Source organism: Schistocerca gregaria, chromosome X (genome assembly GCF_023897955.1).
Source record: "Schistocerca gregaria isolate iqSchGreg1 chromosome X, iqSchGreg1.2, whole genome shotgun sequence".
Taxonomy (NCBI): domain Eukaryota; kingdom Metazoa; phylum Arthropoda; class Insecta; order Orthoptera; family Acrididae; genus Schistocerca; species Schistocerca gregaria.
In genome coordinates this window covers 51,255,392-51,283,022 of record NC_064931.1, presented here as the reverse complement: position 1 = coordinate 51,283,022, position 27,631 = coordinate 51,255,392, and the positions used below count along the sequence as shown (strand labels likewise).

The window sequence follows — 27,631 nt, the reverse complement described above, 5'->3', positions numbered from 1 at the left end:
GTCGACATGCAGCAGACCAGCCAGCAGAGGTCCCCGCCAGCAGCGAACAGCCAGCTGCAAGCAGCGGTCCCCGCTGGCAGCCAGCAGCGGTCATCGCCCACAGCGAGCAGCCAGCTACAAGCAGCTGTCCCCATTGGCAGCTGGCAGCGGTCCTGGCCCGCAGCGAGCAGCCAGCTGCAAGCAGCAGTCCCCACTGGCAGCCAGCAGCAATCCTCGCCCGCAGCCCGCAGCGGTCCTCGCCCACAGACAGCAGCGGTCCTCGTCCACAGCCCGAAGCCTGCACCCAGCAGCGGTCTAGGCCCGCAACCTGCAGCCCACAGCCAGCGCGGGTCCCAATCAGCGCTGGTCACTGCCAGCAGTGAACAGCCAGCAGCAGTCCCCACTGGCAGCCAGCAGCAGTCCTCACCCACAGCCAGCAGCGGTCCTCGCCCGCAGCCCGCAGCCAACAGCGGTCCTTATCCACAGCCAGCAGCAGTCCTCACCTGCAGCCTCCAGCCTGTAGCCAGCAGCGGTCCTGGCCCACAGCCCACAGCCCACAGCCAGCGCCACTCCCTGCCAGCGCCAGTCCCCATCAGCGCCGGTCCCTGCCAGCAGTGAGCAGCCAGCAGCCAGCAGCAGTCCCCACTGGCAGACAGCAGTGGTCCTCACCCAAAGCCAGCAGCGGTCCACGGCCGCAGCACGCAGCCAGCAGTGGACCTCGCCGCATACCACAGCCTGCAGCGGTCATTGCCCGCAGCCCACAGCGGTCCTCATCCACAGCCAGCAGCAGTCCTCACCCGCAGCCTCCAGCCCGTAGCCAGCAGCGCTCCTCGCCCACATCCTGCAGCCTGCTGCCAGCAGCGGTCCTTGCACGCACTCAGCAGCACTCCTCATTCGCAGCCAGCAGCGGTCCACCCCCGCAGCCTGCAGTGATCCTCGTCCACACTCAGCAGCACTCCTCGCCCGCAGCCAACAGCAGTCCTCGCCCGCAGCCTACAGCCTGCAGCCAGCAGTGGTCCTCGCCCACAGCCCGCAGCCAGCAGCGGTCCTCGCCTGCAGCCAGGAGCAGTCCACGCCTGCAGCCAGCAGCTGTCCTCGCCCGCAGCCTGCAGCCTGAAGCCAGCAGCAGTACTCGCCCACAGCCAGCAGGGGTCCTCGACCACAGCCAGCAACGATCCTCGCCGACAGCCATGAGAGGTCCTCGCCCACAGCCAGCAGCGGTCCTCGCCCGCAGCCTGCAGCCTGCAGCCAGAAGCGGTCCTCGCCCACACTCAGCAGTGGTCCTCGCCCGCAACCAACAATCGTCTTCGCCTGCAGCCTGCTGCATGAAGCCAGCAGCTGTCCTCACCCGCACTCAGCAGCACTCATCGCCCGTAGCCAGCAGTGGACCACGCCCGCAGCCAGCAGCGGTCCTCGCCCACAGCCAGCACCAGTCATCGCCCGCAGCCAGTAGAAATCCTCGCCCTTAGCCAGCAGCGGTCTTCGGCCCCAGCCAGCAGCGGTCCTCGACCGCAGCCCGCAGCCCAGAGCCAGCAGCGGTCCTCGCCTGCCACCCGCAGCCTGCAGCGGTCCTCGCCTGCAGCCTGCATCCTGAAGCCAGCAGCGGTCCTCAACCACAGCGCGCAGCCAGCAGCAGTCCTCGCCCACAGCCCGCAGCCAGCAGCGGTCCTCGCCCGCAGCCTGGAGCCTGCAGCCAGCAGCGGTCCTCGCCCGCACTCAGCAGCACTCCTCGCCCGCAGACAACAGTGGTCTTCGCCTGCAGCCTGCAGCCTGCTGCCTGCAGCTAGCAGCGGTCCTCGCCCACAGCCAGCAGCAGTCCTAGCCCGCAGCCAGCAGCGGTCCTTGCCCGTAGCCAGCAGCGGTCTTTGCCCACAGCCAGCAGTGGTCCTCGCCCGCAGCCTGCAGCCAGCAGCGGTCCTAACCCACATTCAGCAGCAGTCCTCACCCGCACCCAACAGTAGTCTTCGCTCGCAGTGTGCAGCCTGCAGCCAGCAGACGCCCTCACCTGCACTCAGCAGCGGTCCTTGCATGCAACCAACAGTGGTCTTCGCCTGCAGCCTGCTGCCTGCAGCCAGCAGCGGTCCTCGCCAGCAGCCAGCAGCAGTCCTCGCCCGTAGCCAGCAGCGGACTTCGCCCACAACCAGCAGCGGTCCTCACCCGCAGCCTGCACTCAGCAGCGGTCCTCGCCCATAGCCAGCAGCAGTCTTTGCCCGCAGCCTGCAGCGGTCTTTGCCCACAGCCAGCAGCGGACCTCGCCCGCAGCCAGCAGCACTCCTCGCCCGCAGCCAACAACGGACCTCGCCCGCAGCCACCAGCGGTCCTCGCCCGCAACCCGCAGCCTGCAGCGGTCCTCGCCCGCAACCAGCAGCAGTTCTCGCCTGCAGCCTGCATCTTGAAGCCAGCTGCGGTCCTCAACCACAGCGCGCAGATAGCAGTGGTCTTCGCCCACAGCCCGAAGCCAGCAGGCGTTCTTGCCCGAGGCCAGCAGCGGTCGTCGCCGCACTCAGCAGTGGTCCTCGCCCGCAGCCAGCAGCGGTCCTCGCCCGAAGCCTGCAGCCTGAAGCCTGCAGCCAGCAGCAGTCATCGCCCGCACTCAGCAGCGGTCCTCGCCCACTACCAACAGTGGTTTTCGCCTGCAGCCTGCTGCCCGCAGCCAGCAGCGATCCTCGCCCACAGCCAGCAGCAGTCCTCGCCCGTAGCCAGCAGCGGACTTCGCCCACAACCAGCAGCGGTCCTCACCCGCAGCCTGCAGCCAGCAGCGGTCCTCGCGTGCACTCAGCAGCGGTCCTCGCCCATAGCCAGCAGCAGTCTTTGCCCGCAGCCTGCAGAATGCAGCCTGCAGCGGTCCTCGCCTGCACTCAGCAGCGGTGCTCGCCCGCTGCCAGCAGCGGTCGTCGCCCGCAGCCTGCAGCCTGCAGCAGTCCTCAACTGCACTCAGCAGCGGTCCTCAACCGCACCGAACAGTGGTCTTCACCCGCAGCCTGCTGACTGCAGCCAGCAGTGGTCCTCGCCCGCACTCAGCAATGGTCCTCGCCCGCAACCAACAGTGGTCTTGGCCTGCAGTCTTCTGCCTGCAGCCAGCACTGGTCCTCGCCTACACTCAGCAGGACTCCTCGCCCGCAGCCAGCAGCAGACCTCGCCTTCAGCCAGCAGCGGTCCACGCACACAGCCAGCAGCAGTCCTCGCCCACAGCCAGCAGATATTCTCGCCCTTCGCCAGCAGCGGTCTTCGGCCCCAGCCAGCAGCGACCGCCCGCAAACCGCAGCCGGCAGCGTTCCTAGCCCGCAGCCAGCAGTAGTCGCTGCCTGCAGCCTGCATCCTTAAGCCAGCAGCGATCATCATCCACAGCGGCAGACAGCAGCGGTCGTTTCCCACCGCCCGCAGCCAGCAGCAGTTCTCGCCCACAGAGAGCAGCGGTCCTCGCCTGCAGCCAGCAGCGTTTCTCGCCCACAGCCATCAGCCTGCAGCCAGCAGGGGTCCTCGCCCGCATCAGCAGCACTCCTCGCCCGCAGCCGGCAGCGGTCCTCGCCCGCAGCCTGCAGCCTGCAGCCTGCAGCCTGCAGCCATCAGCGGTCCTCGCCCACACTCAGCAGCGGTCCTCACCCGCAGTCACCAGTGGTCTTCGCCTACAGCCTGCTGCCTGCAGCCAGCAGCGGTCTTCGCCCGCACTCAGCAGCACTCCTTGCACGCAGCCAGTAGCGGTCCTCGCCCGCAGCCGGCAGCAGTCCTCGCCTGCATCCTTCATCCTGCAGCCAGCAGCGGTCCTCGCCCATAGCCCACAGCCAGCAGCAGTCCACACCCACAGCCTACACCCAGCAGCGGTCCATGCCCTCAGGCAGCAGCAGTCCTCGCTCGCAGCCAGGCGTGGTCAACAACCGCAGCCTGCAGCCAGCAGCCAGCAGTGGTCCTCACCCACAGCCCACAGCCAGCAGCTGTCCACACCCACAGCCAACACCCAGCAGCGGTCCATGCCCTCAGGCAGCAGCAGTCCTCGCTCGGAGCCAGCAGATGTCAACAACCGCAGCCTGCAGCCTGCACCCAGCAGCGGTCCTCGCCCGCACTCAGCAGCGGTCCTCACCCACAGCCAACAGTGGTCTTCGCCCGCAGCCTGCAGCCTGCAGTCAGCAACGATCCTCGCCAGCACTCAGTAGCACTCCTAGCCGCTGACAGCAGCGGTCCTCACCCACAGCCTTAAGCCAGCAGCGGTCCTCGCCTGCACTCAGCAGCGGTCCTCGTCCACAGGCAGCAGCAGTCCTCACCTGCAGCCTGTAGCCTGCAGCCAGCAGCAGTCCTCACCCGCACTCAGCAGCTTTCATCACCCGCACCCAAAAGTGGTCTTCGCCCGCAGCCTGCAGCCTCCAGTGAGCAGCGATCCTCACCCGCACTCAGCAGCATTCCTAGACCTCAGCCAGCAGCGGTCCTCGCCCGCAACCCGCAGCCTGCAGCGGTCCTAGCCAGCTGAAAGCAGCCTGCAGCGGTCCTCGCCCGCATTCAGAGCGGTCCTCGCACACAGCCAACAGTCGTCTTCGTCCGCAGCCTGCAGCCTGCAGCCAGTAGGTGTCCTCGCCTGCATTCAGCAGCACTCCTCGCCCGCAGCCAGTAGCGGTCCTCGCCCGCAGCCTGCAGGCTGCAGCCAGCAGCGATCGTCACTTGCACTCAGCAGCGGTCCTCACTCGCAGCCAGCAGCAGTCCTCGCCCAGAGCCCGCAGTCTGCAGCGGCCCTCGCCCCCACTCAGCTGCATTCCTCATCCGCAGCCATCAGCGGTCCTCGCCCGCAGCCTGCAACCTGCAGCCAGCAGCAGTCCTCACACACACTCAGCAGGTGTCCTCACCGGCACTCAGCAGCAGTCCTCGCCTGCACCCAGCAGCGGTCCTCACCCGCACTCATCAGCGGTCCTCAACCACTCTCAGCAGTGGTCCTCGCCCACAGCCAGCAGTTGTCCTTGCCCGCAGCCCGCAGCGAGCAGCAGTCCTCGCCCGCAGCTCGCAGCCTGCAGCGGTCCTCGCCTCCACACAGCTGCATTACTCACCCGCAGCCAGCAGCGGTCCTCGCCCACAGCCTGCAACCTGCAGCCAGCAGCGGTCCTCGCCCACACTCAGCAGCTGTTCTCGCCGGCACTCCGCAGCAGAACTCGCCCGCACTCAGCAGCGGTCCTCGCCCACACTCAGCAGTGGTCCTCGCCCACAGCCAGCAGCAGTCCTCGCCTGCAGCCTGCATCCTGCAGGCAGCAGCGGTCCTCACCTACAGCCCGCAGCCAGCAGCGGTCCTCGCACGCAGCCAGCAGCAGTCCTCGCTCGCAGCCAGCACCGGTTCTCGACCGCACCCTGCAGCCAGCAGCCAGCAGCGGTCGTCGCCCTCTCCCACAGCCAACAGCGGTCCTCGCCCGCAGGCAGCAGCAGTCCTCGCCCACAGCCCGCAACCAGCAGCGGTCCTCGCCTGCGGCCAGCAGTAGTCCTCGCCCGCAGCGTGCACCCTGCAGCCAGCAGAGGTCCTCGCCCACAGCTGGCAGCCAGCAGCAGTCATCGCCCGCAACCAGCACCGGTCCTCGCTCGCAGCCTGCAGCCTGCAGCCAGCAAAGGTCCTTGTAAACAGCCCGCAGCCAGCAGCGTTCCTCACCCGCAGCCCGCAGCCTGCAGCGGACCTCTTCTGCAGCCAGCAGCACTCCTTGCCTGCAGCCTGCATCCTGCAGCGAGCAGCGGTCCTCGCCGCAGCCAGCAGCGGTCCTCACCTGGAGCCAGCAGCAGTCCTCGCCCGCAGCCCGCAGCCGGCAGCGGTCCTCGCCCGCAGCCAGCAGCAGTCCTCTCCCGCAGCCCGCAGCCTGCAGCGGTCGTCACCTGCAGCCAGCAGCAGTCCTCGCCTGCAGCCAGCAGCGGGTCTCGCCTGCGGCCTGCAGCCTGCAGCCAGCAGCCAGCAGTGGTCCTCGCCCGCAGCCCGCAGCCAGCAGCGGCCCTCGCCCGCAGCCAGCAACGGTCCTCACCTGGAGCCAGCAGCGGTCCTCGCCTGCAGCCAGCAGCAGTCCTCGCCCACAGCCAGCAGTGGTCCTCGCCTGCAGCCTGCAGCCTGCAGCCAGCAGTGGTCCTCTCCCGCAGCCCGCAGCCAGCCACGGTCCTCGCCTGCAGACCGCAGCCTGCAGCGGTCCTTGCCTGCAGCCAGCAGCAGTCCTTGCCCGCAGCCAGTAGCGGGCCTCGCCCGCAGCCTACAGCCTGCAGCCAGCAGTGGTCCTCGCGCGCAGCCCGCAGCCAGCAGCGGTCCTCGCCCGCAGGCAGCAGCGGTCCTCGCCTGCAGCCCGCAGCCTGCAGCCAGCAGTGGTCCTCGCCCGCAGAGCGCACCCTGCACCGGTCCTTGACCGCAGCCAGCAGCAGTTCTCGCCAGGAGCCTGCATCCTGCATCCAGCAGCGGTCCTCGCCCACAGCCCGCAGCGAGCAGCGGTCCTTGCCCAAAGCCAGCAACAGTCCTCGCTCGCAGTCAGCAGCGGTCCTCGACTGCAGCCTGCAGCCAGCAGCCAACAGCGGTCCTCGCCCACACTCAGCAGCTGTCCTCCCCGTCACTCAGCAGCAGTCCTCACCCGCACTCAGCAGCTGTCCTCACCTGCACTCAGCAGCGGTCCTCGCCCGCAGCCAGCAGCCAGCAGCAGTCCTCGCCCGCACCCCGCAGCCTGCAGCAGTCCTCGCCCCCACTCAGCTGCATTCCTCACCCGCAGCCAGCAGCCGTCCTCTCCCATAGCCTGCAACCTGCAGCCAGCAGCTGTCCTCGATCGCAGCCTGCAGCCTGCATCCAGCATCGGTCCTCACCCACATTCATCAGCGGTCCTCGCCCACACTCAGCAGTGGTCCTCGCCCACAGCCAGCAGTGGTCCTTGCCCGCAGCCCGCAGCGAGCAGCAGTCCTCACTCGTAGCCAGCACCGGTTCTCGACCGCAGCCTGCAGCCAGCAGCCAGCAGCCAGCAGCGGTCGTCGCCCGCGCTCAGCAGCGGTCCTCTCCCACAGCCAACAGCGATCCTCGCCCGCAGGCAGCAGCAGTCCTCGCTCGCAGCCAGCACTGGTTCTCGACCGCAGCCTGCAGCCAGCAGCCAGAAGCGGTCGTCGCCCGCACTCAGCAGCAGTCCTCTCCCACAGCCAACAGCGGTCCTCGCCCGCAGGCAGCAGCAGTCTTCGCCTGTAGCCAGCAGACTGCAGCCAGCAGCGGTCCTCGCCCACAGCCCGCAACAAGCAACGGTCCTCGCCTGCAGCCTGCAGTAGTCCTCGCCCGCATTCTGCACCATGCAGGCAGCAGCGGTTCTCGCAAACTGCCCACAGCAAGCAGCGTTCCTCACCCGCAGCCCGCAGCCTGCAGCGGTCCTCTTCTGCAGCCAGCAGCACTCCTTGCCTGCAGCCTGCATCCTGCAGCGAGCACCGGTCCTCGCCCACAGCTCGTAGCCAGCAGCGGTCCTCGCCGCAGCCAGGAGTGGTCCTCTCCCATAGCCTACAGCCTGCAGCCAGCAGCTGTTCTCGATCGCAGCCTGCAGCCTGCAGCCAGCAATGGTCCTCGCCCGCAGCCAGAAGCGGTCCTCGCCGCAGCCAGCAGCAATCCTCACCTGGAGCCAGCAGCAGTCCTCACCTGCACCCAGCAGCGGGCCTCGCCTGCAGCCTGCAGTATGCAGCCAGCAGCGGTCCTCGCCCGCAGCCCCCTGCCTGCAGCGGTCGTCGCCCAAACTCAGCACCGGTCCTCGCCCACAGCCAGCAGCGGTCCTCGCCCGCAGCCAGCAGCAGCCCTCTCCCACAGCCCACAGCCTGCATCGGTCGTCACCTGCAGCCAGCAGCAGTCCTTGCCCGCAGCCAGCAGCGGGCCTCATCTGCAGCCTGCAGACTGCAGCCAGCAGTGGTCGTCGCCCGCAGCCAGCAGCGGTCCTCGCCCGCTGCCAAAAGCGGTCCTCACCTGGAGCCAGCAGAAGCCCTCGCCCGCAGCCAGCAGCGGTCCTCGCCCGCAGCCAGCAGCAGTCCTCGCCCGCATCCAGCAGCAGTCCTCGCTCGCACCCAGCAGCGGGCCTCGCCTGTGGCCTGCAGCCTGCAGCCAGCAGCCAGCAGTGGTCCTCGCCCGCAGCCTGCTACCAGCAGCGGTCCTCGCCCGCAGCCAGGAACGGTCCTCACCTGGAGCCAGCAGCAGTTCTCGCCCGCAGCGAGCAGCGGTCCTCGCCCGCAGCCTGCACCCTGGAGCCAGCAGTGGTCCTCGCCCGCAGCCTGCAGCCTGCAGCAGTCCTCGTCCGCAGCCAACAGCAGTCCTCGCCTGCACCAAGCAGCTGACCTCGCCTGCAGCCTGCAGCCTGCAGCTAGCAGTGGTCTTCGCCCGCAGCTTGCAGCCAGCAACGGTCCTCACCCGCAGCCAGCAGCGGTCCTCGCCTGCAGCCAGCAGCAGTCCTCGCCCACAGCCAGTAGTGGTCCTCGGCTGCAGCCTGCAGCCTGCAGCCAGCAGTGGTCCTCTCCCGTACCCCGCAGCCAGCAGCAGTCCTTGACTGCAGCCCGCAGCCTGCAGCGGTCCTCGCCTGCAGCCAGCAGCAGTCCTCGCCCACAGCCAGCAGCGGTAATCGCTCGCAGCCTGCAGCCTGCAGCCAGCGGTGGTCCTCGCCCGCAGCCCGCAGCCAGCAGCGGTTCTCGCCTGCAGCCAGCAGCAGTCCTCGCCTGCAGCGAGCAGCGGTCCTCGCCCACAGCCTGCAGCCTACAGCCAGCAGCGATCCTCGCCCGGTGCCCGCAGCAGTCCTCGCCAGTATCCTGCAGCCGCAGCCAGCAGCTGTCCTCGCCAACAGCCGGCAGCGAGCAGTGGTCCTCGCCCGAAGAAAGCAGCGGTCCTCACCCGCAACCAGCAGCAGTCATCGCCCATAGCCGGCAGCCTGCAGCGGTATTCACAAACAGCACGCAGCCAGCAGCGGTCCTCACCCACAGGCAGCAGCAGTCCTCACCCGCAACCAGCAGCGGTCCTCGCCCGTAGCCTGCAGCCTGCAGCGGTATTCACAAACAGCATGCAGCCAGCAGCGGTCCTCACCCACAGGCAGCAGCAGTCCTTGCCCGCAGCCAGCAGCAGTCCTCGCCCGCAGCCTGCAGCCAGCAGCCAGCAGCAGTCCTTGGCAGCACTTAGCAGCCTCGCCCGCAGTCTGCAGCCAGCAGCCAGCAGCAGTCCTCACCCGCACTTAGCAGCACTCCTCGTCCGCAGTCAGCATCGGTCCTCGCCCACAGCCCGCAGCCAGCAGCGGTCGTCGCCCGCAGCCCGAAGCCTGCAGCGGTCCTCACCCCCACTCAGCTGCATTCCTCACCTGCAGCCTGCATTGGTCCTCGCCCCCACTCAGCTGCATTCCTCACCCGCAGCCAGCAGCTGTCCTCTCCCATAGCCTGCAACCTGCAGCCAGCAGCTGTCCTCGATCGCAGCCTGCAGCCTGCAGCCAGCAGAGTTCCACGCCTGCACTCAGCATCGGTCCTCGCATGGAGCCAGCAGCGGTCCTCGCCCGCAGCCTGTAGCCTGCATCCAGCAGCGGTCCTCACCCGCACTCATCAGCGGTCCTCGCCCACACTCAGCAGTGGTCCTCGCCCACAGCCAGCAGTGGTCCTTGCCCGCAGACTGCAGCGAGCAGCAGTTCTCACCCGCACCCCGCAGCCTGCAGCGGTCCTTGCCCCCACTCAGCTGCATTCCTCACCCGCAGCCAGCAGCCGTCCTCTCCCATAGCCTGCAACCTGCAGCCAGCAGCTGTCCTCGATTGCAGCCTGCAGCCTGCAGCCAGCAGACTTCCACGCCTGCACTCAGCAGCGGTCCTCGCATGCAGCCAGCAGCGGTCCCCGCCCGCAGCCTGTAGCCTGCATCCAGCAGCGGTCCTCACCCGCACTCATCAGCGGTCATTGCCACACTCAGCAGTGGTCCTCGCCCACAGCCAGCAGTGGTCCTTGCCCGCAGCCCGACCGAGCAGCAGTCCTCGCCCGCAGAGCGCAGCCTGCAGCGGTCCTCGCCTCCACTCAGCTGCATACCTCATCCGCAGCCAGCAGTGGTCCTCGCCCGCAGCCTGTAACCTGCAGCCAACAGTGGTCTTCGCCCACACTCAGCAGCTGTCCTCGCCGGCACTCAGCAGCAGTCCTCGCCCACACTCAGCAGCGGTCCTCGCCCACACTCAGCAGCGGTCGTCACCCGCACTCAGCAGCGGTCCTCTCCCACAGCCAACAGCGGTCCTCACCCGCAGGCAGCAGCAGTCTTCGCCTGTAGCCAGCAGCCTACAGCCAGCAGCGGTCCTCGCCCACAGCCCGCAACCAGCAGCGGTCCTCGCCTGCTGCCTGCACTAGTCCTCGCCTGCAGTCTGCACCCTGCAGCCAGCAGCGGTCATCGCAAACAGCCCGCAGCCAGCAGCGTTCCTCACCCGCAGCCCGCAGCCTGCAGCGGACCTCTTCTGCAGCCAGCAGCACTCCTTGCCTGCAGCCTGCATCCTGCAGCGAGCAGCGGTCCTCGCCCACAGCCCGCAGCCAGCACTGGTCCTCGCCCGCAGCCAGGAGTGGTCCTCTCCCATAGCCTACAGCCTGCAGCCAGCAGCTGTTCTCGATTGCAGCCTGCAGCCTGCATCCAGCAATGGTCCTCGCCCGCAGCCAGCAGCGGTCCTCGCCGCAGCCAGCAGCGGTCCTCACCTGGAGCCAGCAGCAGTCCTCGCCACACCCTGCAGCGGGCCTCGCCTGCAGCCTGCAGTCTGCAGCCAGCAGTGGTCCTCACTCACAGCCCGCAGCCAGCAGTGGTCCTCACTCGCAGCCCGCAGCCAGCAGCAGTCCTCGCCCGCAGCCTGAGGCCTGCAAGGGTCCTCGCCCCCACTCAGCAGCAGTCCTCACCCACAGCCAGCAGCGGTCCTCGCCCGCAGCCTGCAGCCTGCAGCCAAAAGCGGTCCTCGCCAGCACTCAGCAGCTGTCCTCGCTGGCACTCAGCAGCAGTCCTCGCCCGCACTCAGCAGCAGTCCTCACCCGCACTCAGCAGCGGTCCTCACACACAGCCAGCAGTCATCCTCGACCGCAGTCAGCAGCGGTCCTCGCCCGCAGCCAGCAGCGGTCCTCGCCCACAGCCAGTAGCAGCCCTCGCCTGCACCCAGCAGCGATCCTCGTCTGCGGCCTGCAGCCTGCAGCCTGCAGCCAGCAGCCAGCAGTGGTCCTCGCCTGCAGCCAGCAACGGTCCTCACCTGGAGCCAGCAGCAGTTCTCGCCCGCAGCCAACAGCAGTCCTCGTCTGCACCCAGCAGCTGACCTCGCCTGCAGCCTGCAGCCTGCAGCTAGCAGTGGTCTTCGCCCGCAGCCAACAGCAGTCCTCGCCTGCACCCAGCAGCTGACCTCGCCTGCAGCCTGCAGCCTGCAGCTAGCAGTGGTCTTCGCCCACAGCTTGCAGCCAGCAACGGTCCTCACTCGCAGCCAGCAGCGGTCCTCACCTACAGCCAGCAGCAGTCCTCGCCCACAGCCAGCAGTGGTCCTCGGCTGCAGCCTGCAGCCTGCAGCCAGCAGTGGTCCTCTCCCGCAGCCCACAGCCAGCAGTGGTCCTCGCCTGCAGCCTGCAGCCTGCAGCGGTCCTCGCCTGCAGCCAGCAGCAGTCCTCGCCCGCAGCCAGCAGCGGTCCTCGCCCACAGCCAGTAGCAGTCCTCGCCTGCACCCAGCAGCGATCCTCGTCTGCGACCTGCAGCCTGCAGCCTGCAGCCAGCAGCCAGCAGTGGTCCTCGCCTGCAGCCAGCAACGGTCCTCACCTGGAGCCAGCAGCAGTTCTCGCCCGCAGCCAATAGCAGTCCTCGCCTGCACCCAGCAGCTGACCTCGCCTGCAGCCTGCAGCCTGCAGCTAGCAGTGGTCTTCGCCCGCAGCCAACAGCAGTCCTCGCCTGCACCCAGCAGCTGACCTCGCCTGCAGCCTGCAGCCTGCTGCTAGCAGTGGTCCTCTCCCGCAGCCCACAGCCAGCAGTGGTCCTCGGCTGCAGCCTGCAGCCTGCAGCCAGCAGTGGTCCTCTCCCGCAGCCCACAGCCAGCAGCGGTCCTCGCCTGCAGCCTGCAGCCTGCAGCCTGCAGCGGTCCTCGCCTGCAGCCAGCAGCAGTCCTCGCCCGGAGCCAGCAGCGGTCCTCGCCCGCAGCCTGCAGCCTGCCGCCAGCAGTGGTCCTCGCCCGCAGCCCACAGCCAGCAGCAGTCCTCGCCCGCAGGCAGCAGCGGTCCTCGCCCGCAGCCTGCAGCCTACAGCCAGCAGCGGTCCTCGCCTGGTGCCCGCAGCCCACAGCAGCGACGGTCCCTGATACCGCCGGTCCCTGCCAGCAGCAAGCAGCCAGCAGCCAACAGTGGTCCTAGCTGCCTACAGCAGCAGCAGCAGCGGAGGCGTCCCCACCGGCCAGCCAGCCGGGTCGCCTCCACAACCAGTGACAGCAGAGTGGGGCTTCGACCCCAGTCTCCTTTGTCCTTCATCATTTTCCGTCACCTTCTACTCTGAGTCTCTCATCACCCTGCCTGTTTCTTGTTTGCTTCCTTGTTTTGTCCTGTGTTTTTCCTCTCATCATAATGTCAAACCCCACCACCTTTTCTACAGCCACCACCCCTGCCATCATATACACCTCCCCTTAGGGTTGTTGCCCGGAGAGCTACGGCTCACGCTCAACTCTCCTCTTCACAATCATCGTCGTCATCTTCACCGTCGCCTTCGCCATCGCTCTCACCATCTCCGGGGCCGACTCCAGCACCGGGACCTGTCAATCCCCGCCACATTCTAGTCGCACCCATCCCCCACACCTCTTCCGCCACCATCAGGCGCCCCAGTGGCTGCCCTGCCTCCTCTACTCCCAAAAAGGCACCGCCTCTTCCCCCTTCCCCAACCCATGATGCCATGGATGTCTCCTCCTCCTCCTCCTACTCCTCCTCCACCCCCTCCTCCTACCGCTACCTCCTCTCTCGTCCTGATCCCTCCTTTTGGAGCGAACATCATCGTCACTATTTTGTGCATGGCGGATGATGGATGAGAGCTGCTTTACAAAGCCAAACATCAGCCTCTTCATTTTTCTGTATGTCGTAGGTCATCCGCCCCATGTCACAAGGCCAAGATTGTGATGTGGTTCGAGGAACACAGTGGTGAGTTTCAGACGACATGCTGGACCACTAACTTGCGAGATCTGAGCCCGATCGAATATATCTGGGATGCGAATGAACGTGGCGTCAGAGCTCATCGCGCCCTCCCTGAAATTTACAGGAATTAGGTGACTTCTTTGTGGAGATGTGTTGCTAACACCCTCCAGTTGCCTTCCTCATTGCTTCCACAAGGCGTTGCCGCTGTTATCCATGCCAAAGCTGGACACACCGTATATTACGCAGTGATCATAATGTTCTGGTAGATAAGTAAATGTAATAGTAAATGTTGTGTGACTGGGGCCTGCCGTCGGGTAGACAGTTCGCCGGGTGCAAGTCTTTCGACTTGACACCATTTCGGCGATTCTCTTGTCGATGGGGATGAAATGATGATGATTAGGACAACACAGCACCCAGTCCTTGAGCGGAGAAAATCTCCGACCCAGCCGGGAATCGAACCCGGCTCTTAGGATTGACATTCTGTCACACTGACCATTTTTTTCGCTTTTGTCGGTTGCATCTGCTCGGGACGGACGTCGTAAGACATCAGTTTTTTTAAGTTCGTTGTTGATCGATTAACTCAGTTTTTTTTATTACAGAGGGCAGCTAACCCTCTGACCGAACACGCTGAGCTACCGTGCCGGCAATCCACTCAGCTACCAGGGTCGGACTGTTGATAAGTGCATATAAGGTACTGTAATATAACACAGTAACTCTTCATCAGTTTGAATACTATTTAATAACAGTCACAGATCAATGTAGGTTTATTTATAACTTTGGCACTCTGTTGTGACTTACAACACTAGCTCGCTGTCGGCTCTAAGCTACGATGCTGCTGCTATCGTAGTTGGCTGTCTCAGACTGTGACTAGCGGCCCTACTCCCTGACGTAAGTAGGCTTCCTCTCTAGGGCGCGTATTCACCGTCTCTCATTCGTGTCTGAGTCTGGCAGCGAGTGTCCTTAGCTTTTGGTTCCGTAATGGGGAATCTCACCCTCTTCCTTCGCCAGAATTTTCCTGGTGGCCCCATCTCCCTCCTCACTCCTCGCCGTGATTCGGTGCTCATCTCCTCCCCCAGCCCTACCCTCCACACGGACCTCCTTTCCCGCATCCCTGTCACCTGCTTTGGCCCTAATGCCTCCCTCACCCCTGCTCCTTCCCCGTCTCCCTCCCGCCAACCCCAACCCCCGCGTCGCCCGGCGACTCTCACCGCCGTTATCACTCGGGTTAGTCTGGCGATCACAGAGGAGGAGGTGTTGCCAGAGCTCAAGGCGCATCCCCATCTAGAGGTGCGTGCGTTTCGCCGCATCCATAACTCCACCTGCCCCACCCCCCTTATGCGGGTCTTTTCCGAACACGCCCCTTCCATCGACAGTCTCCTGAAGGAGGGTGCCCTTCTCTTTCACCGCCACTACCAAGTTGACCCTTTCCGTTCCCCTCCTCAATCCCTCTGCTGCCAAAGGTGCTTGTGGTATAATACACACCCGACATCGGAGTGCCGCGAGGCTCCCACCTGCCCGCACTGTAGGCAAGCCCACATTCTAAGGCAGTGCCCCAATCTCCAGTCCCCCCTCCTGTAATACCTGTAACATCCCTCATCCTACCTACTCCCAGAAATATAAGGCCTGACCCCCACCTACCAATTCTGAGCTCACCGTTCCTGTCCGCCCTCTGGACGCCCCCACCCCTACCAGCAATTCCCTTCATCCACACCCTACCTCTGAGGACATCATCAGATTCCTCACCATCGTCTTTCAGAATGTTCATCCTTTTCAGTGCCCCCACACCCTCCAATAGATATCCTTCGCCGCCCGTTCCGTTTTCCACCTAAAAATGTACGCCACCTACTCCAACAACCAGGCCATTTCATCTTCTCCCACCTTGACACCCTTTTCTAAGTCCCGGTCATGGCGCGACAGCACCGTATCCTTTTCAACAACATCCGCTTCCTTCCTGCCAACAAGAACCTTTTCCTGCACACCCTTGCCACCCACCACGTGGATGCATTCCTCCTCAATGAAACCTTCCTTCAACCCCACCACACCGTCCACACTTCGCCCTACCTGCTTCACCGTTCCGATAATCCCCTCCCAATTGCGTGTGGCGGAGTTGCCATTGGTCACCACTGCAAGATCCCTGTTCGGCTCCAACCTCTCCTTCCCGACCCCACCGAACACCTGATCCTTAGTCTCTTCTTCCCCGGCCTTACCGTTACCTGCGTCACCATCTATGTCCGCCCTAACGCCCCTATTCCCTTCGACTTCCTCTCCTATGTTGACCGTACCTTCTCCTCCTACGTGATCGCCGCAGACCTCAACATCCACAGTCGTTCCACTGCCCAGTTACGGCGGTGGCATCGGTTCCTCTCCTCCCTTCAAGGTGACCTCATCCGCATCCCCCAACACACCCGTCCCGAATCCAACTCCACTCCTGATGTTATCCTTTCCTCCCCCAACCTCCTTGGCCGCATAACGGTGGATGTCCTGGTGCCTATTGGTAGCGACCATCTCCCTGTCCTCCTCACCGTTTCAGACAGTCGTCGCCCCCACCCCGACCCTCGTAATGACCCTCCCCCTAAGTATATCCATGACAATTCCCGTGCTAACTGGAATGCCTACCGGGATACCCTCTCCACCCAGGTAGATAGCCACCCCTTCACCTACCGCCACCTTACTGTCGCCGTCCACCCCCACCGTCTTACCTTACCCCCACAGGCCATCCTCCTCCTCTGTGAATCCATCCTTCTCTACCATGCCTTCCTCCACATGCGTGACCCAGACACATTACGACGCCACCGGCAACTCCAGCGACACATTAGTAATTTGCTCGCGACCAGGAAACACCGGGACTGGCGACAGACATGCACCCATTTAACTGCTACCCTACCTATCAACTCGTCCAAGCTCGGGTCAGCCTTCCGTCGCCTTACTGGAACTAAACCCTCCCCCTACTATCCTCTTCTCCATGATGATCACCCCTTCCCCGACACCCTTAGTAAGGCCAATCACTTTGCCTCCTACCTGTCGGATGTCTTTTCCATCCCCGATGATCCCCAGTTCGATTACTCCCTCTTCTCAGATGTCTGCGATCGAACTGACACCTCTATCCCCCCCTCGCACCTGATTTCCAGTACTTGGACAACATTGCACACACGGACCTCAATGCCCCTATCCTTACACAGGATCTCATTGCTACACTCCACACAAAACGCAACACCACTCCTGGTCACGATCCTGTCACCTAACGTCACCTTCGTGAAGCTCCTGTCTCTTTCCTCTCCACCTTTGCGAGGCTCTACATGGTAGTCCTGTCCACCGGTTACTACCCCGACCTGTGTAAAACCTCCCGTATCCTGATGTTCCTTAAACCTGGCAAACCGCCATCCGCTGTCTCTTCCTACCGTCCCATCAGCCTTATCTCGGTCTTCAGCAAGGTCTTGGAATCTATCCTCACCCGACGCATCCACCAGCATCTCCGCCAGCACCGCCTCTCCCTGAACCTCGAACGAGCTTATGACCACGTATGGCATTCCGGTCTCCTCTTCAAGCTTCAAACCTTCACCCTTCCTATTAACTACGTCTGTCTGATCGGCTCCTTTCTCTCCCACCGACCTTCCTATGTCACCATCCATAACTCGGATTCCTACACCTTTTTTCCCTCCGCCAGTGTACCCCAAGGCTCCATCATTTCCCCCTTCTGTACCGTTTGTATACGGCGGACATGCCGCCGCCGTCGCCCCCCGTGCACCTTCTCCAGTTTGCCGATGACACCGCCTTCCTTGCCCTTGCCCCCACCCTGCAGCACTCCCAACACCTTCTCTAATCCCACCTTGACCGGTTCACCACTTGGTGCAACCAGTGGTTGCTCAAGGCCAATCCCTCCAAAACCCAGGCGATCACTGAAGGCAAAACCACCCCTTCCTTCCTCCTCGTTGATTTCTGTCTCACCGTCTGTGGCCGTCCTATCGCCCTCACCCCCACCCTCAAGTACCTTGGTGTCACCCTCGATCGTCGCCTTTCCTGGACCCCCCATCTCCGGACAATACAAGCCAAGGCACATTCCCGACTCCGTTTCCTCAAGCCCCCGTACGTGGGGTCTGGTTCCCTCCACCATTCTCCACACCTATAAATCCCTCATTCGCCCTATCCTTTGTTGCGCCCATCCGGCCTGGACCTCCACCCCACCCCCCTACCTTTTATAAATCCCTTCAAATCCTTGAACACCATGCTCTCCACCTCGCCTATCTCATCCGTCTCTCCTCCCCCATGCGGATCCTGTACGATCTCATGCTGTTCCCCCACCTCCTCCTTTTCCGTGAAAGGCTACAGATCCTGTACACATCCCGCAAACTCGACCCTCCTCACCCACTTGTCTTGCCCATCCTCTCCCCCCGCGCCCGCTGCCGCGCCTGTATTCCCACATCCCACCCGGTCTCCATCTATCCACCCTCCTTACCCTCTCCCAAGGTGGCTTCCGCCAGCTCCCCCTCTGTGATGATGACCTCCTCCCCTCCATTTACCCCTCCTATCAACGTTGATCCTCCCCGCCCCCACTTCCTGTGTCCTCTCCTCTAGGCACCCTCCTTCCCTTCTCTTTCCTTTTCCCCCGTCCCCTTCCTCCATCCCTCTTCCCCCGGGCTCACCCCCCTTTTTCCTCCCCTCCCCCTATCTCCCTTGCCCATGGCATCTGCCCTTCCCTCTCCCTTTCCCACTCCCCTTCCTCCTCCTCCTCTCTTGGCGGGTCCCAGGACTCAGTGAATATTCGCGCGCCGGAGATCATCGCCATAAGTGTCTCTTGAGTGTGCCTTCGATATGTTTAGTGTTCTATCGCCGTCACACCACCACTGTACACGTGTACCGTCGCCGTCATCCATGTTATGTGCACCATGTCAACTAGTGTTCATGATGTTTCTCGTCCAGCGTGAACGGCTCCATGTTTTTTGTTTTTTAGTGTCTACATTTTTGCCCGCCGTTATGATAGTATTCTCTCTATACGTAATACTTATTGTCAAACTCAAGACTGAAGAGTGGCGTGCTCTGCTGCTGACAGCCCGCCTTGTATAAGGTGATCAAAATCACAATAAAGTGAAAAAAAGTGGATCTGTCATTTGTTGCCACCCCCCTTCCTCCTCCCTTTTTCATTCCACTTCCCGTTCCTCTCTTTTTCCTCCAGCTCACTCTCCCTCACACTACTATGAACTTATGTCCACTTATAAAAAAACACTCCGTGACTATTCCTTAGATCACTACACATAAAATTAACTAAAAGAAATATACGTCACAGACAAACTTGTGGCAATGTTAAGCTGGCAACAGAACAAAACTCTGTAGACGCTTAGAAGTATAAAAATAAATAGTAAACAGTGGTGTACTAAAAAGTGTTGTGTCAAACGTAAGAAATGCGTAGTTCTGCAGATAAGTGAAAAATCATACTGCAAGTATCAGTGACTAACTAACAAAGACACCAAAGAAGCAGAAGGCATTTCCTGATGTAGGCGAGAAAAGACGTAGAAATCACCGTACGTAAAAACGAAAAAATTGTTAACAAACTGTTTCTCGATGTTAAAAACAAATCAAATTGTATATTTCTTTAATTACAGACTACTGACGATGACTTACCTCAATAAAGCGAAATACGTCTGGTGAGAAAAACACGCATTTCCTTGTAGTTGTAACGACGGAACGAATATAACCTCAGGAACTGTAACCGAAATACAGACAGTATGACCACACAAACGAATAATTTAAATGTACTTAGGTGATTGATGTGAAAAAGTTTCCAATCTGATTATGGCGACACGACGGAAATTGACGGACTTCTAACGCGAAATGGTAGTTGTAACTAGACGCTTAGGACATTCCGTTTCGGAAATCGTTTGGGGATTCAATATTCCGAGATTCACAGTGCCGAGAACGTGCCGATAATACCAAATTCCAGGCATTATCTCTCACCGTGGACAGCTCAGTGGCCTTCTCTTAACGACCGAGACCAGCGGCATTTTCGTGGTGTTTTCAGTATCAACAGACAAGCCACACTGCGCGAAATAAACGCAGAAATCAGTGAGGGACGTACGACGAACTTATCGGTTAGGACAGTGCTGGGAACTTGGGCTTTAACGGGCTATGGCAGCAGACGACCGACGCGAGCACCTTTGCTAACATCACGACATCGCCTGCAGCTCCTCTTCTGGACTGGTGACCATACTGTGGCCTGGTCAAATGAGTCCTATTTCCAGTTGATACGAGCCGATGGTGGGTACCAGTGTGGCGCAGGCCCCACGAAGCCGCGTACCTAATTTAACAACGCACTATGCCAGCTGGTGGTGGCTTCATAGTGGTGTAGGCTGTGTACACATGAAATAAGACTGTTTCTGCTAGTCTAACTGAACCGATCAACGACTGCAAATGGTTATGTTCGGCTACTTGGAAACCATTTGCTGCCATTCGTGGTCTTCATGTTCCCAAAAAAACTATGGAATTTTTATGGATAAAAATGCGCTATGTCACAGGACCTCTGTTGTTCGCGATTGGTTTGAAGAACATTTTGGATGGATCGTGCGAATGATTTGGTCTCCCAGATCGCCCGACATGAATCCCATTGAACATTTGTGGGACGTGAACGAGAGATCAGCTTGTGCACAAAATCCTGCACGGGAAACACTTTCGCAGTTATGGGCGGCTATAGCATGGCTCTGTATTCTGCAGGACGCTTCCAGCGACTTGTTCAGTCTATGCCACGTCACGCCGCTGCACTACACCGGGCAAAAGGAAGCCCAACACGATATTGTGAGGTATCCCACGACTTTTGTCTCCTCAGTCTATAACAAGAAGGATGATTCATCTGACCAGGAAATATGTTCCACTGATCTGTGACCCAGTCTCGATAACTTCGTGCCTATTGAACTCTTAACTGACGATGTGCCAGTATGGGAACTAGCAGATGTCATCTGCTGCAGAGGACAATTTTCGATAATGTGGTCTGAAACGTTTGTATATGTCCCAGGTTTGTACTCTCCCGTCAGGTCGATCACACATCGCCACCTCTCGTGATTTACAGAGAGTGCATGTCTCCAACCTCCACGTTCTCTTATGAGGCGAGGACGTACATCACATTGTTGTCCATTTTGTGGTTTTATCGACCTTCAATCACTTTCCACAGATGCTTGCAACAACTGCAAGCGAATAGCTGACCACTTTCACCTTTTCCAACATGCTCGTTCCCAGGTACTGGAACAGAAAAATCTACTCATTTAGAAAGTCACTCATGTCCGTGGATTTCCCCATTTGCTGCCCATATAGTCGCTAAAACGATTTCTCATTCGTATCCGCTTCCTATCAGCGTCACTTTTCCGTAACGCCACCAGAGAAGGTTCAATCTCCCTGTGGGTAGTATTCATAATATTTCGGTGGGCAGTGCTTATAATATACTCATCAAACCAAGTTTTGTATCACCCCAGTTCCCAGAACTCCTGAAGACAGACGTTGACTTTGGATATTGTATCACATATACAGTCCCTTTGACTGTTCAGATATGTCACTAAACTTACCCAAAGATGTAAACAACCATGCACGAGTAGCGCCTATTAGACGGAGGGGGTCCGACAGCCGATCAGTTCCAGTCATTCCACCAGGAAGGAGGTACACGGCTCGTGTTGTCTGTAGTTCAACCATGCCTATACGGTCTATACCTCTGTCTGATCGCGTCCACATTGTTACTTTGTGCCTGGAAGAGCTCTCAACAAGGGAAGTGTCCACGCGTCTCGGAGTGAACCAAAGCGATGTTGTTCGGACATGGAGGAGATGCAGAGAGACAGGAACTGTCGATGACATGCCTCCCTCAGGCCGCCCAAGTGCTACTATTGCAGTATACTACAGCTGCCTACGGATTATGGCTCGGAGGAACCCTGATAACAACGCCACCATGTTGAATAACGTTTCTCGTGGAGCCACAAGACATCGTGTTACGACTCAAACTGTGCGCAATAGGCTGCATGATGCGCAGCTTCACTCCCGACGTCAGTGACGAGGTCCATCTTTGCAACCACACCATGCAGCGCGGTACAGATGGGCCCAACAACATGCCGAATGTACCGCTCAGGATTGGTATCACGTTCTGTTCACCGACGAGTGTCGCATATGCCTTCAACCAGACAATCGTCGGAGTCGTGTTTGGAGGCACCCGGTCAGGCTGAACGCCTTAGACACACTGTCCAGCGAGTGCAGCAAGGTGGACGTTTCCTGCTGTTTTGGGGTGGCATTATGTAATCGTAAGGCTGCAAAGCGAAATAAAGTCGAATGAGCACGTCAGATTGGCAGTGGAGAAGGTCTATGCTCGACTTGGTTTTCTTAGGAGAATTTTTGAAAGTGTAGCTCGTCCTTAAAGTTGACGACGTGCCCCACAACATCGGATTAAAGAAATACATCAAACCCATTTCGAGTAATGCTGTTAGACGTAGGTTCCAACAGCACGCAGGTATTACAAATATGCTTCCTGAACTTAAATGGGATTTCCTTGAGGGAAGACGATGTTATACATTTCGCGTAAGGACCACGAAGATAAGATCCTAGAAATTAGGGCACGTATGGGAGCTTTTGGACAGTCTCTTTTCCCTCGCTCTATTTGCGATTGGAACAGGAAGGGCAATGGTTAGTGCTGGTACATGGTACCCACACCCATGTATCGTATGTTCACTTGCGGAGTATGTATGTAAAACCGTAAATACTTTTAAATACCTTACTGTATACAACTGGCGCGAATTGCATCACATTGCTGAATCCGATTGACTACCTGAGAAACCATTCATGTGCCGTGTGATGTATCTGTTCCTCTGAAAGGAACTTCTTGCCGTCTAATATTTCTTTGAGAGGATCAAACATATGCAAATCATTCCGTAAAAGATTAAGTGAATATGATGGAAGACATTAAATCTCCAGGACTGTAAATTATCTAATTGTTTCGCGCGTTGTATAAAGGCTTGAATTTTCGTGAAACTGAACACATGGAGTCATCAATCAACTTCGTTTTGATCGGAAAGCAGTCTCGGAAGATGAATTGTTAAGAGATCTGAGTATGAAGCACTAGCGATTGTAGTCCGTTAGAGTGTATAGTAGTCCATGTTGACGCCTTTATCGACCTAAAAGAGCGTTAACACAACCTGTGAGAAACACCTTTTCTTAGGTGACGAAGACTAGAGCCAATCCTTACTCTCCGAGTTCATTACTTGTTGGTGGTAGCGGATGCAGGCTAATTCTTGCTAACAATTGTCCCCGGTAACTATTCCTGATAAGAAAGCAACACTTCCATTTTCACCATACCGCAGACGTTAGACACGCTCATTAACACGTTGCTGTTTCTCCTCAAGAGTAATATTCTTCTGTAGGGCATAGATACTTTCTAAAATGGAAACAGACGGTGCGGCGCCGCGCGGGGTAGAATCGCGGCCTAGGGCGCTTCGTCACGGTCCGCACGGCTCGCCCCGTCGGAGTTTCGTGTCCTCCCTCGCGCATGAGTGTATGTTGTCCGTAGAGTAAGTTAGTTTAAGTTAGATGAAGTAGTGTGTAAGCTTAGGGAGCGGTGACCTCTGCAGTTTGGTCCCATAAGACCTCACCACAAATTTCCAATAAATTTTCAGATGGCGCGGCGTGGTGAAGCAGTATCATACAGCGTCACTCAAAGTGTTCCATTACGACGGCTCCAACTACTACAGTGTTTCCTGCTGTCATAGCGCGATTTGCGTGTTCAGGACATGAAACGTCGACCGCGAACCTTATAAAATCTGCAAACCATCGATTCCAGTCATAGACATGCTGTTGGACAGACAAGCATAGGAGAACTATATGTCCATTCTGTTATGAACTTCAGTACGTTTCACGATGACGGAGTGGATGTCGCTTAAGCGCATGCCTGTGCAATCGCACTCGGTACGGAGGTGGCCGATTCTAATTCGGAGAAATTATCAGTGCTAGTAATTGACAGGCGAGGGCAGGAGAGGTGTTGGCGTGATTTTCCTGATCATCAGACTTTGTGACAATATCCTGGGTTACCTTTCAAATTCCTCCGTAGTGTCTCATAAGCTAAGGGCTCGTGAAACTGTTGATGGTGATCTGTCTGTCGCATGGGGACGTTAAGTTCGGCAGCCACATTCGTGCTATTTGAGTAGAGAAGACTGTGTGTCAGCATTGGAATCCGTAATCACCCTTCTTTTACGATCATAAGACACAAGCATGACTTCACACTACACACACATTCATTACAATCGCCTACACTCAACACGTACACTTAAGATACAGAAGACAACGCAGTCTGTGGGTGCGCCATTCTGTACGTCGTCTTTCTGCTGTAAGCGTGTGCTGTTCACAACGTGCAAGTGTGCTGTGGACAACATGGTTTATTCCTTAGAACAGAGGATTTTTCTGGTGTTGGAATTCCACCGCCTAGAACACAGTGTTGTTGCAACAAGACGAAGTTTTCAATGGAGGTTTAATGTAACCAAAGGACCGAAAAGCGATACAATAAAGGATCTGTTTGAAAAATTTCAACGGACTGGGAACGTGACGGATGAACGTGCTGGAAAGGTAGGACGACCGCGTACGGCAACCACAGAGGGCAACGCGCAGCTAGTGCAGCAGGTGATCCAACAGCGGCCTCGGATTTCCGTTCTCCGTGTTGCAGCTGCGGTCCAAATGACGCCAACGTCCACGTATCGTCTCATGCGCCAGAGTTTACACCTCTATCCATACAAAATTCAAACGCGGCAACCCCTCAGTGCCGCTACCATTGCTGCACGAGAGACATTCGCTAACGATATAGTGCACAGGATTGATGACGGCGATATGGTTTACTGACGAAGCTTATTTTTACCTGGACGGCTTCGTCAATAAACAGAACTGGCGCACATGGGGAACCGAAAAGCCCCATGTTGCAGTCCCATCGTCCCTGCATCCTCAAAAAGTACTGGGTCTGGGCCGCCATTTCTTCCAAAGGGATCATTGGCCCATTTTTCAGATCCGAAGCGATTACTGCATCACTCTATCTGGACATTCTTCGTGAATTTGTGGCGGTACAATCTGCCTTAGACGACACCTCGAACACCTCGTGGTTTATGCAAGATGGTGCCCGGCCACATCGCACGGCCGACGTCTTTAATTTTCTGAATGAATATTTCGATGATCGTGTGATTGCTTTGGGCTATCCGAAACATACAGGAGGCGGCGTGGATTGGCCTCCCTATTCGCCAGACATGAACCCCTGTGACTTCTTTCTGTGGGGACACTTGAAAGACCAGGTGTACCGCCAGAATCCAGAAACAATTGAACAGAGGAAGTAGTACATCTCATCTGCATGTGAAGCCATTCCGCCAGACACGTTGTCAAAGGTTTCGGGTAATTTCATTCAGAGGCTACGCCATATTATTGCTACGCATGGTGGATATGTGGAAAATATCGTACTATAGAGTTTCCCAGACCGCAGCGACATCTGTTGTTGACAATTGTAACTACTGTAATTTCGAATGTTTGTCTGCCTGAAAAAGTGCTGTTGTCCCAAGCATATTGCAACAAACGGTGTATTTCTATCGCTGCTCGTTTAGTTTGTATTGCCGTTTCAAATATACCGGTCATTTTTGAAACACCCTGTAATAACAGTGAAATGTTCGGATCTATTCTAGAAAGACAAAACAGCTATACCCCTTTTCATTCTACATATAATTTATCACTGTGCTTTCACAGGTCAAGTGATATACAACAAACGTGTTCAATTGCTTCCAACACTCAATAACAAAATATTTAACTCTTTGACATATTGAATGGCCGATTATTAAATTCGTTATCTCTACATATGAACATTTTTATCACAGGCAATAATGATTAAAAATCTTCATCCGCTAACTTATATCTACGCTAGTGTAGCTGGTCAATGCACTGAGTTGGTGGCGCATAATTATACTTTTTAAACCAATGAAAAACGTATGTACTCAATGTGAGGGTATGTTAGTATCCTAGCTTTTGATATTCAATGGTCAAAGCATACGCAATTTGGAGTGAGCAAAATCTCTACTCAACATTTACTGTGGCCTGATGCGTGATGTTACATTACCCTGCGAGATCCGCAATGGCGTTGTCTCTGTGCTAAATCTGCAATGCTAATTCCCTACTCTGGGCTCGACTGAATTTACTTAGTCTCAGCTTTCCTGTGTTCCGAAGAACGTTAATTCTTCCCTAGTCTAAATAATGGCAATCGCACAGCTCCTAAAGGTCGCCACAATACATGAAGCATGTCGTCCACACTTCGTAGAAGCAAAGCTCTCAACACCCTCGCTATTTTCCACATATTTCCGCGGTCCGCCAAAAGACGAGAGAGAACTCTTTTTGAAATCTTAGTTCACAAAATGCTTTTATGTAGTGGGATCTCCTCATCGTGCCACATTTGCGTCGCCAGGTATGGCTTCGGCCAATCGCCGTCTAGTTAGAGGTGAACTTTATATTTCTTGCCGTCACCACCTAGCCCTGTTAAAGCCGTCCAGCCACTTACCCTTGGTGGCGGTCGTATTTAGGTTAAAAGTAATAGTGTACTGTTCTGGCCTTATTCCTTTCTGTGCTGAAGCTCGCCATTCTCTTGTTAAGTGGGGTTATCCAATGCCATTAACCAACTGCTCGGTTCGTGTCCAAAATGTATTTCACTTTAACTTACTTATGCATGCCCCTGTCCTTATGCTGGCAGATATTGTTTTGTTAGTTTTCTGTACATGAGATTATTGTAATTGATTTTTATTTATGTAATATAATTATTGTTTCCTGAGGATGTACTGTATCGTACTGTCATTACGGATCAAACTGATGTAAGGTCCGTAAAATCTGGACGCCTTACACATGCCGTCCCTTCTCAATTAATTTTGTGTTGCTGTATTCAATGGTTGACGCATTGCTCATTGCACTGCAGAATATTAAATTCAGTTAATTTTAATCATTGTCCAGCTCCTGGTATAACTTATGCTAGATGTTTTTATCCTATTCTGATTTGAAATGTATTGCTTTACATGGCATTTTCTTTAGATGATTATTATATGGCTTTACCGTCCTTTGTAGCAGTTATTTGACTAATCTTACAACATTTTTCTCTCAAGTACTTGTGGTTAACTTCTACTAAAATGGTTCATTCTCCCTTTAAATTCTCTCTTTACAATCACTTCAGGCTTTCCGCAATTCTGAATCGTTCATGATATTGATGATTATGAAAGATGAGTGAAGGAAGCGTTTGTTTTTTATATCTACACTCCTGGAAATTGAAATAAGAACACCGTGAATTCATTGTCCCAGGAAGGGGAAACTTTATTGACACATTTCTAGGGTCAGATACATCACATGATCACACTGACAGATCCACAGGCACATAGACACAGGCAACAGAGCATACACAATGTCGGCACTAGTACAGTGTATATCCACCTTTCGCTGCAATGCAGGCTGCTATTCTCCCATGGAGACGATCGTAGAGATGCTGGATGTAGTCCTGTGGAACGGCTTGCCATGCCATTTCCACCTGGCGCCTCAGTTGGACCAGCGTTCGTGCTGGACGTGCAGACCGCGTGAGACGACGCTTCATCCAGTCCCAAACATGCTCAATGGGGGACAGATCCGGAGATCTTGCTGGCCAGGGTAGTTGACTTACAACTTCTAGAGCACGTTGGGTGGCACGGGATACATGCGGACGTGCACTGTCCTGTTGGAACAGCAAGTTCCCTTGCCGGTCTAGGAATGGTAGAACGATGGGTTCAATGACGGTTTGGATGTACCGTGCACTATTCAGTGTCCCCTCGACGATCACCAGAGGTGTATGGCCAGTGTAGGAGATCGCTCCCCACACCATGATGCCGGGTGTTGGCCCTGTGTGCCTCGGTCGTATGCGGTCCTGATTGTGGCGCTCACCTGCACGGCGCCAAACACGCATACGACCATCTTTGGCACCAAGGCAGAAGCGACTCTCATCGCTGAAGACGACACGTCTCCATTCGTCCCTCCATTCACGCCTGTCGCGACACCACTGGAGGCGGGCTGCACGATGTTGGGGCGTGAGTGGAAGACGGCCTAACGGTGTGCAGGACCGTAGCCCAGCTTCATGGAGACGGTTGCGAATGGTCCTCGCCGATACCCCAGGAGCAACAGTGTCCCTAATTTGCTGGGAAGTGGCGGTGCGGTCCCCTACTGCACTGCGTAGTATCCTACGGTCTTGGCGTGCATCCGTGCGTCGCTGCGGTCCGGTCCAAGGTCGACGGGCACGTGCACCTTCCGCCGACCACTGGCGACAACATCGATGTACTGTGGAGACCTCACGCCCCACGTGTTGACCAATTCGGCGGTACGTCCACCCGGCCTCCCGCATGCCCACTATACGCCCTCGCTCAAAGTCCGCCAACTGCACATACGGTTAACGTCCACGCTGTCGCGGCATGCTACCAGTGTTAAAGACTGCGGTGGAGCTCCGTATGCCACGGCAAACTGGCTGACACTGACGGCGGCGGTGCACAAATGCTGCGCAGCTAGCGCCATTCACGGCCAACACCGCGGTTCCTGGTGTGTCCGCTGTGCCGTG

At 57.9% G+C, this 27,631-nt stretch overlaps 1 protein-coding gene across 1 annotated transcript in view; it reads left to right on the top strand.

The window, feature by feature from the left end:
• Positions 1-10,275, top strand: part of LOC126297505 (mucin-19-like) — a 46,333-nt gene extending 36,058 nt beyond the window's left edge. Inside the window, exons 2-12 of the mRNA XM_049988390.1 lie at positions 164-511; positions 595-1,428; positions 1,472-1,954; positions 2,037-3,233; positions 3,328-4,126; positions 4,169-4,426; positions 4,475-5,428; positions 5,483-6,305; positions 6,393-8,440; positions 8,588-9,278; positions 9,526-10,275. Of these exons, the coding sequence (XP_049844347.1) occupies positions 164-511; positions 595-1,428; positions 1,472-1,954; positions 2,037-3,233; positions 3,328-4,126; positions 4,169-4,426; positions 4,475-5,428; positions 5,483-6,305; positions 6,393-8,440; positions 8,588-9,278; positions 9,526-10,275 (9,185 nt within the window). The remainder of the gene's footprint in view (positions 1-163; positions 512-594; positions 1,429-1,471; positions 1,955-2,036; positions 3,234-3,327; positions 4,127-4,168; positions 4,427-4,474; positions 5,429-5,482; positions 6,306-6,392; positions 8,441-8,587; positions 9,279-9,525) is intronic.
• Positions 10,276-27,631: the final 17,356 nt, after the last annotated feature.